Here is a 16,625-nt window from a genome sequence, read left to right on the forward strand (position 1 = left end):
GCATTTTCCAGTTTCACATCACTTTGTGTATTTTCGAGCTCTTCCTGACCAATGTGATGAATCCAGTGGCAAACTAACAGAAAATACAGTGAAGAGAACTTTCTCAGTGCTAAAACTCCTAAAATAACTTGTTGTAACTAAAATATTCATTTCTTTTTATCTGATGAAGTAATCGCATTTTTCTCCCTCCTTAACAGGGCGGTGGTGATTGCCCAGAAATGAGTATTGGAGCTATAAAAATTGCCTTAGAAATTTCTCTTCCTGGTTCTTTCATCTATGTTTTCACGGATGCTCGGTCCAAGGATTACCGGCTCGCTCATGAGGTGCTGCAGCTCATCCAACAGAAACAGTCGCAAGTGAGTGGGCCTCAACCCCCAAACCTCTCTGTCTGAACACAGCCTGTAAGAGGTTGCCTGTGGTTTTCGACTACTTCACGGGTGGTAAATAACAATAATTACAACAATCTATTCACATGTATGCACTCCAATATGTATGTGTAATTTAATTTAAACATATTAAATGTATGTAATATATATAATATAAATAATATATTTAATACATAGCATATGAATGCTTTGATTTTTTAATATGGGGAAGAAATTATTGGGGATTAATTAAGGTACTTGTTACCATTTTATCCTAATAACTGACAGTAACATAGGCCTAACAAAAAAGGTTTATATTTCAATGTTACCTCGTATGTGGAATCTTACCTGAGTCAGAACTGTTCATTGTATCAGCTATTGCTGCATAACAAACTATTCTAATACTCAGTGGCTTAAAGCAATAAGCATTTATTTCTCACCTGTTTGCAGAGCTCAGTTGGTGTAGGCTTGCTCACTTGTGTGTCTGGGGAACAGTTTGGGTTTGGCTTATGCAAACGTGGCTCTGGGGCCACTTGGCTTTGCTTCACAGTCTCTTTATAAGTCTCTTTCTGAGACCAGTAGGTTAGTTTAGGCATGTCCTTTTCATGGCCATGGCAGAAATACTTGGGAGCAAATTGAAATATGCAGATATCTTGAGTCTAGGCTCAGGACTTGTAGAATGTCGCTTTTGCCTCATGTTATTGGCCAAAGAAAGTTACATGGCCAAGCTTAGATTCAAAGGTGACAATTAAACTCCTCCTCTCTAATGAGAGGAGTGTTTGAGTAAAAGTGTGTGGATATAGGCAGGGGTGAGAAATTGAGGCCATCATGTAATCTAGCACAGTCATGATCTCACTTCTACTTCCGTAACTTCTAGCCTATGCTCCTGAAATAAAAACAACTATTAATTCCTATCTCAGTTCGCTATTAAACAGAGTACAAAGTCAAGAATTATCATATATATAATATATATATTCTACTTGCCTGATGGTATCTTTATATAATAGATAATAAATATATTTTGATTTCTGAAAACCTTTTAAACTATTTTCTTTTTAAAAAAATCATAGGTGGTATTTGTGCTCACTGGAGATTGTGATGACAGGAACCATATTGGATATAAAGTCTATGAAGAAATTGCTTCTACAAGTTCTGGTCAAGTGTTCCATCTGGACAAGAAACAAGTTAATGAGGTCAGTTTAATAAAAGGGTTGTATTACTAGCTACCTTAACAAAATCCGTTAGGCTAGCCTAATTGTGACAAGCTTGATTTCAAAAACAATTTTAACCAAAAGGTTTTACTCTAGGGCACAGTCAATAAAAGCATTGAACTAATGTGGAGAGAAAGATTTATCTAACATTAATTTCTATATTGCATTATGTTGTATTGCATTGTTATAACAACAGATTACTTAATTTAAGTATAAATGTCTTTAAAATTCATTTCATTGGAATCAAAAATTTTTATAGCTCTTGTTGTTTAGAAAGGTCAGTTTGTATTTCTGATGAATAACTTTTGTATAGCTGGTAAAATGAGTTTTGACTGGTTACTGAAGTCGAATGTGAAAAAGTTGATAATTGAGCAAAATTCTAATGAGGTTTGACCTCTAATATTAAAAGCCAAAACTATGACTAACTATATAGTTATCAAAAAATTTTATGATAACAAAATTTATAACTTATATTGTAAGAAAATCTTAGTATTTTCTAAGAAAGTCCTTGAGATAGGTTGGTCATGATTCCTTCTTTGTCCATTTTGTTATCTTGCCTTGGCCTCACTCATGATAATAACATTTTATTTACCTATTTATTTATTTGGCTCCCACTTAAGTTTCTAGGAACATACCAGTACAAAGATAATGTTTTAAATGGGCATAATTCACATTTGATTGTCTGGCCACTGTATCTATAAAAGTTTCATTAACTTCATGACAGATTCTTTTGTCTCATGAGTGCCATGGGTCAGTAGGTCTATTATAACTAGACTTATTATTACATCATAGTGGAACTGACAGGACATTGCAATTCTAGAGCAAACAATCTAGCAAAAATATTTTTAATCAGCTTATTGAGATATAGAAACTTTAAGGTAATTTTTCTTGGAAGAAACAGCTTTAGGGGGGTTATGGGTTAGGTCCATATTGGGTCCACTCTAGTGACTCATAAGTGCCTGGGCATGGTCTGATGACTGCAGGGGAGCCCTTAGAAGTTAATTTGCATAAATGTTTACACGAGAATCTGGGAGCCTGAGAAGAAAGAGGGTAGGGAAGAGTGCAGGACTTTCTTAGGAACTGGGTTTCTTGTCCCATCCTATACACTGTACTTGAACCTAATGAAGGAAATGCTGCTGAAAGAAGTTGTCTTTAACCTGGAATTCCGTAAGACTTTAGGATATAGTCAGTATCACCAGCACAAAGTGGGACATAAGTGAGGAAGAGCATCATTCTGTCTTGCATTGGCTTGTACACCACCCATTTAGGGTTTTGTAAGTCTCTGGGTTGGAAGTGCCAGTGGTGTTCAGTGGAGACAGATGAGGTGTTGGAACCAGCAGAGTATGCCATGCCCAGTGGACATGGTGGGTCCCACAAGAAGGGACTGGAGAAGAAGCAAAAAGACACAGTACTGGCAGTTAGGGGCTTTGAAAAAATAGTTGCTTGCACCTGTTTATAAGCAGTCAGACACAGCTTAGAGATTCCCAAAACAAATTGGTTGAAATTTTAGGGAGAACCATAGGACTACTACTACTACTGATAGTTAGCACCAGAACCAGAAAAAAAACACAGGTGTGTTCTGGGAATGTGACTCCATTTATGTCCACATACCCAGGGAAAACTGAGTTACATAAAATTGAAAATATTATTATTGTTGTCTTGAATGGAGAAAATAAACCCCATAGAGTTACAAACCTTATTAAATAAATGGTATAATGCATAGTGTTTATAGTTCTAGTAATTTTGAACAATTCTGACAATTACCAAATAATTTACAAGAATAATTTACAAAAATTTGGTGTAAATTGCAGGAAATTTTATATATGTAAATATATAACAGAAACTTAACTCACTGGCTTATTAATAGTGTTTTTCTCCCTGATCATTAACTGATATTCTGATCTTTAAATTTAGCTTTTGCTGAATAGCACTAGAGGGAAGCATTTCTAAAATGGTCCATTTTTGTAAACTGGAGTTTGACGCCAGCAGGGATGAGCCTTAATTTATCTGTCAGTCGTAGCAATTCCAGTCCCCACATAAATTGGTGCAGGAAAGGCTGGCTCATTTACTTTGGGCTAATGAGACTCAAGGGGAATTTAGTCAGGGGGTGTCTTGGAAAAGTTCTCTTCTTCTACATACTGTTCTACATGGTTGTGAATCCTCTATCTGATGCAGGCATCTTGATAGAAATCTGAGGATGAAACAAATCCAAGGGAGAGTGAAAAGCTAAGAAAATCCAGTCTCTGGATTAAGTTACCACTCAAACCCATCCTACGGCTAAACCTCTAGAGTTAAGGAAGTGATCTTTTTACTCAAGCCAATTACAATTGAGTATTCAGTTACCGAAACATAAATGCATCCTAAGTGATAAGAATTTTATATTTCTTTGTGACATGGACTCTGTGAGACCCAGTTTCCTTGTTTGTAAAATGGAGATAATAGAATTTCCACTTCAGAAAGTTGTTACAAGATTAAATGAGATAATGCATGTAAAATGTTCCACATAAGGTCCGACACAGAGCAGGTGCCCAGTAAATGCTAACTAGCATCATCAGAACCCTGGTAGTGTTGCGATTATGCTTTTAACGTGGGGACATTGTGCCACCATGTTTGTTAGAAATCAGAAGCTAGTTGTTGCTGAGAAATAAATCTGAGTTGGAGAATCCAGGAAAAGCCTGGATAGTTTTCTTTTTTACTGTGTGTGAGAAAAAAACGTTGTGAGGAGTCTACTCGAATTGTAGAAGTCAGTATGTTCCTTAAAGAAAGTCAACAATGTGGAAGATTTTAATAGGAAGCATTGTGACAGTGTTAAAATTGGCTATGAAAACTTTTTGGTATGTAATTAAGTCATTTCTTTTTTCTCATTGTTCCAAATTCTTCTATTGTGTAAAGATTACGAATTCTAGGGACAATAGATGCTGTAATGCTGTAGTCCCCAAACCCCTGGCTGTGGACCAGTACTGTTGACCTGTTAGGAACCTGGCCTCATAGCAAAAGGTGAGCAAGCAAAGCTTCCTCTGTATTTACAGCCACTCCCATGGCTCAGGGACCTAGGTTGTGTACTCCTGAGAATCTAATGCCTGATGATCTGAGGTGGAGCTGAGGCGGTGATGCTAGTCCTAGGGAGCAGCTGCAAATACAGATTATCATTAGCAGAGAGGTTTTGACTGCACAATAAATGTAATGCACTTGAATCATCCCAAAACCATCCCAATTGTCTTCCATGAAACTGGTCCCTCGTGCCAAAAAGGCTGGGGACCACCACCATAATGGTATCCACACATTTACTAGACACAAGAACTGCAGGGAAGCCACACATGCACAGCGTCTTTCATTTTACTCAAAGAGAAAATTTTCATCTACTCTTTCTAAAGGAAACTGTAGAGTGTTATATTTTACCCTTGTTAACTTAGTTTATCAATTTCCTAACCTAGTGGGATATATTTTGTATCAACTTTCTCTTGAGTTAACTTGAAGTTTTCTCTCTCTTTCTTTTTTTTTTTTTTTTAAACAATGATTAAGTAGAAGATCTAGGTATCTTTCGTCTTTATTTAACATAAAAGGAAACCAAAGGGAAGAAATTATTTGGCTGAGCAGCAGGAGTCTATAAATCACTGTACGGTATCACAATTTGGAAACACAAGTTAAAACACATCTCAAGGATGTACTTAATTCACCTTTGAATACAGAAAAGGAGGTAAACCATTGCAGTATTACTTCTTCATTTCTTTGCAAGCTGGATGATCATCAGTTGATCTAATTGATGCTTCTTTTGGAATAAGAAAAAGTCCAAATTTAAGATCTCAAAGTTTCTTACAGATGCTATATCCTTGTGTCAAAGAAGTTAATACAAAAGATTCATTGTTAATTAGCTAATTCACTTATCCTGAGTTTCCCCATCCTTGCTCCCCACCTCCCCCAACTCATGTCCTCTATCATCCCCTCTCCCCCAAAAAAAACTTTTCCCTGGACATCATAGCCTGGTGAATTGGTCTTATTTCAATAAATGTTAACATTATGAAAAGTAACATTCCCATAGATGTTATCTATTACAGAGGCAGGGTATCAGTAATTATCCAAGCAAAAAACAGATTGTTCACTCAACAGGAGCCAAAGATAGTTTCATGAATAACGATTTACGAAGGTGTGGGCTGGGCTAAGAGCAGCCAACAAGGAATGGTGAAACACCAGGAGTCCAGCAGCAATGGACTTACCTATATTCCCCCTAGGTTTGAAGGGGAAGAGGGGAGAGCTCATACCAGCTTCCAGTGAGCCCCAGGCTGAGGGCTCATCAAGAACTGTGGCTTTAGATAGACAAACTGAAGCCCTGTGAGGATGGAGCCAGGAGAATAAGGACCAACCTCTTCCCATTCCTGGTAACTTCCATTTCCCCAAATCTAACTGGAAACTAGAGGACCAAGGGGCCCTGTTGAGGCAGTCCACCAAAATTAGTACACCAGGGTGTATAGCCAGATGGAGAAAGGCAGAGAATGGATCTGGGGCAAACAATGTTCAGCACAAGCAGTGTTGCACAGTGGTTAAGACTTCAGGCTCTGGGACCATGGCTCATCTCCCAGGCATGTGATCTTAGACATTTTCTGTTTTTCTGTTTCCTTATCTGTAAAATGGGGAGAATGATAGTACCTACCTAATAGGGTTGTTGGGTTTAGAACATGAATAAATATTAACTGCTATTCTTTTTATTTAGTGATACATGCCAGTCAAAACATCCCAGCAACCATTTGGGGATTTTTCCTAAAACAAAGACGTATATATTTAGAGTTTATCTGTGATGAGACGGTCAAAGACAGCATAGGAAACTAGGGGGCTTTAGAATGAGGGAGACTTGAATTCAAATGACCTTTCTGTCTTTAGCTGGTTGAACAGCTTTATGAAACAATTTCATATAACTTCTGTGAGACTCTGTTCCTTCATGTGAACACAGGCACATTAATTACCCCCAAGGACAATTGTGAGGATGAAAGAAAGAAGTAAAGCATATAACAAGCTGAACAGAGTTCCGAGAGGATGGAAATCACCTAGTCTACAGGAAGTTCTCCCTTGTCAAAGTGGGCAGCTATGGTTTTGCTTTAATCGATCATAGGTCCTGGGGGTGCCCTTATCCTATGGAGGGCCCTGAAGGAGAGGGGTATTCTGGTGAGCCCCACCTTTACAAATACACGCCTGAGGGAGAATGGATTCAGAACTACTAAAGAATTTTGTAAGATTCTTGAACTTTTACATTTTCCCTGTATTTGCTATTTTTCTTATTTTCACATCGCAATTAGCAACAAAATGGTCAAAAGGTAAATAATATTTAACTGCTTATTTGGAGTATAATAATAACATTAATAATAATCTAATCATAGTGATATAGGTAACCCTTATACTGTGCTTGTGATGTTCTAGGCACCATGCTGAGTGTATTCCTTTAACTCCACAGTAACCTTTAGAGGTAGGTAGGCTGGGAAGCCGTGGGGAGAATAACGCCATTCTCCTGCAGTCAGCATGTGCAGTTGCAGCTGCTGAGAGGAGAGGAAAGTAGGCAGAGTCTCTGGGTGCTCCTGCATGGACGAGAAGGGGGGTGATTTGGGTCTAAGGAACATAATGGAGCTGAACAGGTCCACGGAGTTCTCGCAGACAGCAGAACAAATGGTCCTCTTTTCTGTTTGTAATGGGAATTGAGACTCTAAGCTAAAAAAAGAATCTTGATTTTTCCCAGTGAGGACTTTCTAATGAGAAGGGACGAGTTGAACTTACTAAGAATTTCAGAGGAAATTCTGAAAACCCAGGAAAATGAAGTGAAAATCTTGGAACACATGTGTGAAAAATCCAACTGAACAAAAGGCCTCATAGATTAGAGATTACTGAATTTATTTCTCTTGCTAGTTTTTTTTTTACTCATTTTCCCTAGGTTCAGTACTGATATTAGAAAAACTGTAAACTTTACTGGAGTTTGAATTTAGCATGGCCCCTTCCCACTATTTTGGTTAATGGCCACTATGACTAGCACTCAAACCAAGAGCTTTCTGCATATGAGCTTAATCATGATACTCTGAAGTCCAGTGTTCTGAACAAATAGTGCTCTAAAATGAGATATCAGCCATTCTGCTTTCTCCTGTTCTGAGTTTTACTCCAGACATTATTTCAAAAACATAACCTTCCTGCTGACCTTGAAAATAAGTCAAAACTGGTGTTTCCTCTGAAATTTGAAAGTGTATCAGGGACAGCTATAACATTCTAGAAAGCTACAGGAAATGTGTGATAACAATGTATAAATGTTTCCACTTATCTCTTCTTTGAATTCACCTAATTAAGTGTCAAAACTGAGTGGAGAATTAAGAGCTCATACACTAAAATAAACGGATGTCTTCACATTCGCAAATATACCAAAAAAGGAATGCATACCTGAACCTTAGTTCAATGGAATGCTTTCTTTCTCTATTGTTGTGCTAAGATTGACATGTTATCCCTGTGAGTATGTGCTAGGAATGCTAACGTTCCACTCACATCGTTACCTTTGCACTTCGAGGCACCTGGGAGTGCTTTATAGGTCAGCAATATGGTTAAATGAAGCCATGTGTACTTCAAGTTTCCATTTGTGTAGATAAAAGAAAAAATAAAGTCCTTAATTTATTGCTCAAAAAATTGTCTGTTGCCCGTAGGCTTCTGAGCATGTGAGCAGTTTTTCATAATGACATGCAGAGTACATAGTACATAATATTCTTCACAAATGGTAGGGAGGAGTGGGGCAAGAGGGAGATGACTGTTCTCAGCAGAATCCCATTTGGAAAAAATATACTAAAAGTCAAGCAGAACTCTTCCTGCAGTGTGGAACAGCAGGGGATGGGACCTGAAGGGGTTGGAAAGTGGGGAATACCTAGTTTAAAAGGATAAGCCCTACAAAATTTCATGGTTTTGTGTATTGGCTCTGGGAACTGTTTAAAGCACTAGTTGTAAACTGCAGCAATACATTCTAATGTGCAGTGGGATCGTATCTGTACAACAGAACTCACTGCCTATGAAATTCAAGTTTTAATACAAAGCTGTTATCCCACAATCCTTCCTAAGATAATCATATCTGACCCCTGATATAAAATTCAGAGAACAGAATGGGTGCCACTCACTAAAGCTTCTTCCTCAAATACCAAAAAGCACAGAGAAAACCTATGTCTAAGGAGAAAGAAATTTATATAAATGCCAGAAAGTACACTTCTTAGAAGAGAAAGAAATATTATTTAAGGGTAAACACTAGCTAATAAGTTACACATTTTCACCAGGACCAAAAGAAGAAAAGAAAAGAAATAAACCTGTTTATTTAGCAGACTCTATTTTGATTAGAAGATAAAATAAAATATCAAGTTTGACTATGAGGTGTCAGCGCTAACTGAATTAATTACTTGCATAGCTAATTTTGGGTTTGTAAGAGTCTTAATGATCAAAAAGTTATTGTGTCAGCCTCAAAGTCTTTGAAAAATGTATTCAAATTCCCCAATAACTTGAAAGAGATTAGCTATTCCCCCATTTGGTCTTTATTTTTACTGGACTTGAGGTGGAAATGAACAATTTGAATTGAGAGAAAAATGGCTCAAACGCTTGATATTTCAAACTGAAACAACTAGTTAGCCGCTGAAATCACTGACCATCATGTCTTGAAGAGTTAAACCGTTGGCAACTGCAAAGAAACACAAGGGAACAAGAAGAAAAATCAGCAATGTTGAGACCAATAAAATTCTTTTGAGCCATTTTCATACAGCCTCAACAATTTGAATATTTCCTTTTATATTTTCTATATTTAATTTTAAAAGATTCCTTTTAAGTCTTTTTGTTTAGATAAAGCACATGGCAATGATCAAATAATAAGCATCTCTCTATATAGGTGTACACATACATACATACATACATATATATATATATATTAGAGTATCTCTGATCTTATTGGAATTGATAAAAAATAAGAGAACTATTACATTTAAGAGGTTACATGGCTGATGTTTCAAAAATATTGTATTTTGTCAAGATTTCAAATCATCATGAAGCAATTACATTTCAGTCCTCTCATTTAGGAGTTACGAAGTCATATACAGCAAGAATTTTTTTGTGTGAAAATCAAGTGAGACCATGTGTCTAAAGTATTTTGAAAAAGACCTAACTTTGAATTTTGGGAAGAAGAATTTAGGGGATATTAGTCTCTTCTTTACCAAAAGACTCCTGAACATCTAGGCCAATTGAGCTATTCCACCAAGAGATCTGTGTACCCAGGATATCAAAGGACAGTCTTTTGTCTCTCACAAAAGAAAAAAGAAGAAGCCCTTATATTTATGTAATTGAAGGGAAAAAACACTGGTATTTTTTCTTAAATAATGATAATTGAATAATAATTTGATGCAAGATAACTGACTGTCATTAATCTCTAGACATAGAAGATCTTATATAATTTTCTAATTTTTGTTTCTTAATTAACTACCCAGGAACTCCATTATATATTAAATTACTATTCATCTGAAAGTAAAAGTTATAACTTTTGTACTAAACACAGTAGGTAGATATTATTTTAAGGTAGAAGGAAAAGACATGGTAGTATCCTTGCAGAAATAATTATATCAATTAAAAGTAGTTTAATATGTTTGGAATAAATGAATATTATTTTCTAAAAAGCAGTTTAAAGGATTTCATATTCTAAGAATGAAGAAAACTCAAGGTCTTTTTAAAACATGTTTCTGTATCATATGAGACAATGGACAAATTTGAAAACAGTAAGCAGTTCCATGAAGATATTAAGTTGCAAATGCCACGTAAATACTAAATATATAATTCATCATTGTTTGCACTTGATTTAACGTACATAAAAATATTCATCAAGGATCATCTGATTTTTGCTTCTTATTCTCCAGGAGCAAAGAGGAGATGAAAGAGTTAAGAGTCAAAGTAAGGGAAGTTTTATTTGAGAAATTTCCTTATGACCTAGGATAAATAAATGGAAACAGAGTCCATGCTTCGTATATTTTCCAGGTTTCCTTATGCATTCCTAGAGTGAATTGCCTGTAATAGGGTTATAAAAGCAAAATCTTTTGAGAGATGGTCTGAGCTACTTTTGAGAGCTCCCTTGTAACATTTTGGTCATGATTTGGCTTTGTGACAAAAATTACAAATGGCTTTCTCTTTCTTGCTAAAGGCCCCAGAAGAAAAATGTACTTTAAAGTCATATACCATATAATTTAAATAGCTTTGGTGTGAATGATTGAATAAAGAGAAAGGGAAAAAAAAATATTTCAAAATTCTTAGTTAAAATTTTAGAGAGATACAGTTCATTTATTTACTTTCCGATATGATTGGTTGCTTTACCAACTTCATTTTTATTATGAACTTAGAAAAAAGACACATGGTATGATTCAAATACTCAAAATTTGAATATCAATATCTTCGTGAAAAGGAAGAAAGTCTTCAGGAATTAGTGAATACATTTCTGAAAATTCGTCCATTATTTATTCAAATGATATTTAACAAATTAACTCAATAATATGATAATGAATAAAGTAAATTTAAATTATAAATTAATAAAACAGCTAAATCATTATTAATTCAAGTAATGTTTATTAAAATTATGTATCTGGTAAAATTGCAGTTTTAAAAAATACATTAATTTACATATATGTATGCATATTTCTAGGAAAAAATGGAAAGATCAAAGATGTTGATAATAGCAATCACTGGATAGTATGATTGTAGATAATTTTAATATTTTTCTTTTATGTATTTTTTTAATGTTTAAAATAATGAGTAGGTATTATTTTTAAGATAAAGAAAAATAGTAGAGGCATTTCCACCAAAGAAGAAAATTTCAAACACACCCCACATACTAATGGAATAGGTTTATAAGCAAAACTCCATGCTGTGAACTATGGGGATCCTAGGACAAATTATACATAGAGGTGCTTTCCCAAGATGCCACATTTTGGAATTTACCAGGAGAGAGAACAAGTCTTTTCTGTCTAAAAGCAAACTCATGAACCAAATTCCACCTTCTGTTTTGCTTCTTCTTTAGGTATAAACCTTCTCTTCTTCACCAAACTTGTTGAGTGGTAATTACTTCTTTTGTCCTTTCATACCTATGATCATACCTTTGACTCTTTCTCCGCATCTAGAACTGTTCTCTTCATATATTCTAGTAACTGTTGCCTCGGTCCTCAACTTCATTTATAAGATGTGAAACTGTTGACCATTTTACTTTCTCGAAACCCTCTTGCCCTGAGCATGTGTTATTTGATGTTTCCCCCTACTAGATCTCTATTTCTCCTCTGAGTCCTTTGTTGATATTCGTTCTCTTCTTATCTTAAATTTTTGTGTTTCCCAACCTTGGCTGGGCTCTATACATAGGCTTTCTGTTGATAGTATAATTCAGACATTTTTTTCTTTTCTGAGTATACCTCCTTTCTTCAATTCATTTAGGTATCTACTTAAATGTCTCTTTCTCCTGTTGGCATTGTTTAAAATAACACCCCTCATTTTCTGTTCTATTTCCTGTTATTCTACTTCATTTTTATACCACTTATCTCTGCCCATTATTATATTACATATCCCTTGCTTATGCCTAAAATAGTGTTTGAAACTTGGCATGTGCTCAATTAAAAGTTATCAAGTGAATGTTTTGAATGAATGAATCTCACTACTTTTCCTTTTTACTCTGTGAAGGTGATGGCCAAATATCCAGCCCTGACTGCCTTCCCGGCTCTCATCCTGTATTTGGTTATCTTAACCTAACAATGCTGCCAACACTTCTAAGTTAGAAATTCTCCATTGGGCATGTTTTTCTTTAGTGCTCCTCTTTGCTGTTGTTGTTACCACCTTTCTTGCAGTCTTCCAGGCTCAAATGGACTGGGTTATCCTTGACTTCTTCCCTTCTTTTGCTGTCCACATTCAGTTAGTTGGTAACCTGCTTTCCATTCTACTTTCATAATAACCTTACCAGTCAACCCATCTTTTCCTCATCTAGTATCTTGTTTAGTCTGTGACTGTATGGCCTTTTGACTTGTCTTGCCACCATTGTCTCATTTATTTATATCTTCATTCTTTGTTTCAGTCACTCATTTATTCATTTTTCAACAAAATTGCTGAGGCCTGCCTCCTGTGTGTTAGTATTCAAGGTTTCAATATTGAGCAAAAATAGATGTAGTGCATGTTCTTATGGAGCAAAAGTGTTGTAGAATGAGCAACTGAGTTAAAAGACTGGAGGATTTGAAGATTGTGGTGAGATGGTGTTATGTCTGGAGCAGCCTCTGTTAGTGGCAAGTTCCTTGGAGGGCCTTGGGAGTATGGGGGTGAATGGAGTTATAAGGGTTCCAGGAGGAGAGGAGGCCATTGAGAGGCCAGCGAGTTGGATAGGTTATCTATGCGAATGTGGCAATCACTGTAGTGATAAAAGACTTGGTATGAAGAGAAAGATATTGAGTGAGATGACAAAGTCTTCAATAAATAAAGAACAGTGACACCACAGCAGTGAAGATGGATGGTACAAGGCTCAAAGGAATAGGGCTTCATTCAGGGTGTGGCACGCAGCAGTGAGAAAGGAGAAAGCTGCTCTAGGTTCAATCTCTAAGATATATGGGGTGCAGGATAATAAGCAACCTTCATCCAAGAGAGTAGTTGGAGAAGAGACTAGCCTAGTGACAGACATATTTCCCTTGAGGTAAAGAAGTATCTTGACTTTTGAGTGAAGATTGAGCATGAGGGAGTCCAACAATGGAGTGGGGTTTTTAGAAGTCACAGTGAAGAACTTTAGTCCAAAAGGATCAGTAAACACTTAGGTTAATGGAGAGAAAGCATAGAGCAGAGTGGAGACAAAAGTATGAAAAAGAGATTGATAATTGCAGGTATTCCATCCTAGAGGATGACCGAGTGTAATGTAGATGTGAGCCATGGTATGTCCAGTTATAATGAACTTCTTATAGTTTCTCTGATGTTTCCTGCTTTTTCCTCTGAGACTTTGGCTGGGCTCTTGTTTACTCTTGGAAAACTTTCCAGCCCCTGCATCAATAGGCAACCACCCATCATTCACCCCAGTTTACCTGGATAATTCCCACTCATCCTCCCATCTTACATTAGGAGTCATTGCCTTCATTGGACCTCCCGGACTCCCCAAATTTTTGAGCTAGGTGCCTGTTCTTTGTCCTTCTCTCTTCATATCATCATGCTGTATAATAATAACAGCGCATCTGCTGTACTAAGTATAAACTCCACAAGAGTATGAGCTACTGTGTCTTTAATTTTTAATATTTCTGCCACCTACTAGAGTGCCAGGCATATAATAGATTAGTAGATACTTAATATTTATTGAATGAATGATTGAGGAAATGAAATAGGGAAATGAAGTTGAGATTTGGACTAAGAGAACCTAGAATAAAATCCCAGGTCTACTATTATTTGTTAGTTATAATAACCATATAAATTGAGAAAGAAGGAAAGTAGTTGTCTTACTGACAGTTTGTGCATAAGAAGGCTTTGAATCCAAATATAATGACATCTGATGTAAGCTGGGATGCTGATTTTAGGTCAGAGCGTGACCTAAAATCCAAGTCCCTTGACTCAGGGTCCAGAGCTCTACCTATCATTCCTTTCTGCCAAGGGTCTGGAACATTCTTTAATAGAACCTTAGAGACCCTTCTGGACCTTTCTTGATTCCTTTGAGTCTGTCTGTCCATCAGATGACATTACTTCCTTTGTATGTATGCACACAGACTCAGTTTTTAAGAGTCTTTCTGCCACTGGATATAGTTTGCTCTCTGCTTTGGGATTCTTTATTTTTCTAATAAGATAACCAGCAAAAGATTGTAGTTTTAGAAATGTAAATAGGCAAAGATATCACAGAGCTATTAAATATTTGTTACACCGATTTACTTTATATGAGGCAATGGATATATGACAAACAAAGATTTTTTTTGTGTGTGATAATACCTACATTAGCATAGTCTGTTGATGTGGAGAAAGTCAATGGATCAACTAACAACATATAACATTTTACTCTTTTTTATATGAAATAGTGCTCTCTTACTCAGTGTGGTTAAGTGAGAAAATCAGGAATAGGAAAACCAGACAAAAGGATCAATTTGATTTGTTAATAATTTTAATTCACTTTCTTATCTTCTTTAAGAAATAAATTCAAGATTCAATAAATCTTGAATTTCAAATATTTTGAAATGGAAAAGAATAGGTACTCTGATCCTGGATTCCTGGAGTTTTGTTTTGGTTTTTAAAATGTCCTTCATTTTTACTAGAAATGTGAAATAAGACATAGCACTGAATACTTGAATTTAGACAAAGGTCATTTATGAATTCAGCCTGCAATATGAAATGAATAAAGTTCGTTTTCAGATAAGGTTTCCAAAGTAAACTCTACAGAAATAACTAGTTTTTATAAAATAAAAACCAATTTGTACTCATGCCCAAAACTTACCCTGAATATTTTTGCAGCTTCAAAAATATTTGGACAAGTCTTTTAGTATTTTCTCCTTTCACTCATTCCTTATACTTCCTCTTATAGATGGTTGCCTGGAAGTTGAAGTTTAGAATTTTGTAAGGGAACTTGTTCTTTTAGAAATTTCTAGCTTAAACAGATGTAGAAAAGACTAGCACCCACATAGAAAACCATTCATTTCATATTTGAAGGTTTGTCAAACTCAATAACTTTTTTTGAGGTTTACATTTATTTTTGTTTTAGAAGATTAGTATATAAATGTTATTTTAAAGGGTATAAAAACTCACTTGTCTAGCTGTATTGACCACAGTAGACTTTCTAGATGTACATTGATTTATGCGGTTGTGGAATAAAACAATGCTAATGAAACTCTTCTGGAGCATTCACAGTTTGTTATTGCCTACCTGACAGAATAATAATATTAATGTGTTATTCTTGTGCCAGTATCAAAGAAATTAATCATTTGGGTTTTTTTAGTTGTAATGTTATTCTCTGATAATGCAGTTAAATGGTTTTAGACTGAGCTGTGTGGAGCTTGTTTGAGGTAGGTCTTGAGGGCTCTGAAGGTAGGCTCTACTCCAACTTGTACTATGACAGTTCTGCTTTTACCTGTTTTCTAGGTTTATTTCCGTGTAAGATTTGATTTGACAAAAGTGTTCTTTTTTTTTCAAAAAGAGTAAAAAGCATTAATATGGGTTAATTGCTGCTGAAAAATGAAATTGTTTGGAATTCATTTATGTAAACCATGTTTGGAAGTCACCATTTTCCCACTTTAGAAATAAAAATATAAAGAGTGATAAAAAATAAGATGTAGCTTTTGAGATTGATCTGTGAAAAATGATGTTGGTATTTTAATAGGGATTGCATTGAATCTGTAGATCACTTTGGGTAGTATAGACATTTTAACAGTGTTGATTGTGCCAACCCATGAGCATGGTACGGTTTTCCACTTGTTTACGTCCTCTGCTATTTCCTTCCTCAGTGTTTTATAGTTCTCCCTGTAGCAGTCTTTCACCTCCTTAGTTAAATATATTCCTAGGTATTTTATTTTCTTTGTTGCTATTGAGAAGGGTATTGAGTCTTTGATTTGGTTCTAAGTTTGACTGTTGTTGGGGTATAGGAATGCTACCGATTTCTGTACATTGATTTTGTAACCCGAGACTTTACTGAATTTGTTTGTCAATTCCAGTAGTCTCATGACAGAATCTTTGGTGTTTTCTAGATGTAAGATCATATTGTCAGCAAAGAGTGATAGTTTGACCTCTTCTGCCCTCATTTGGATGCCTTAATTTCCGTCTCTTGTCTGATTACTCTGGCTAGGACTTCCAGCACTATGTTGAATAGAAGTGGTGATAGAGGGCAACCTTGTCTGGTTCTGGTTCTAAGTGGGAATGCTTTCAGTTTTTCCCCATTCAGTATGATGTTGGCTGTGGCTTTGTCATATATAGCTTTTATCATTTTCACTTATGTTCCATCTATGCCTATTTTGTTAAGCATTCTCATCATAAAAGAGTACTGAATGTTGTCAAATGCTTTTTCTGTGTGTATTGAGAGGATCATATGGTCTTTATTTTTACT

At 35.7% G+C, this 16,625-nt stretch overlaps 1 protein-coding gene across 1 annotated transcript in view; it reads left to right on the forward strand.

Moving 5' to 3' along the window:
* The window catches only part of HMCN1 (hemicentin 1), a 404,331-nt gene that overhangs the window by 112,024 nt on the left and 275,682 nt on the right, over window positions 1–16,625 (forward strand). The window contains exons 3-4 of the mRNA XM_045536051.1: window positions 198–356; window positions 1,436–1,558. Coding sequence (XP_045392007.1) covers window positions 198–356; window positions 1,436–1,558 — 282 coding nt within the window. The remainder of the gene's footprint in view (window positions 1–197; window positions 357–1,435; window positions 1,559–16,625) is intronic.

The sequence above is a fragment of the Lemur catta genome, chromosome 23 (genome assembly GCF_020740605.2).
Source record: "Lemur catta isolate mLemCat1 chromosome 23, mLemCat1.pri, whole genome shotgun sequence".
NCBI lineage: Eukaryota > Metazoa > Chordata > Mammalia > Primates > Lemuridae > Lemur > Lemur catta.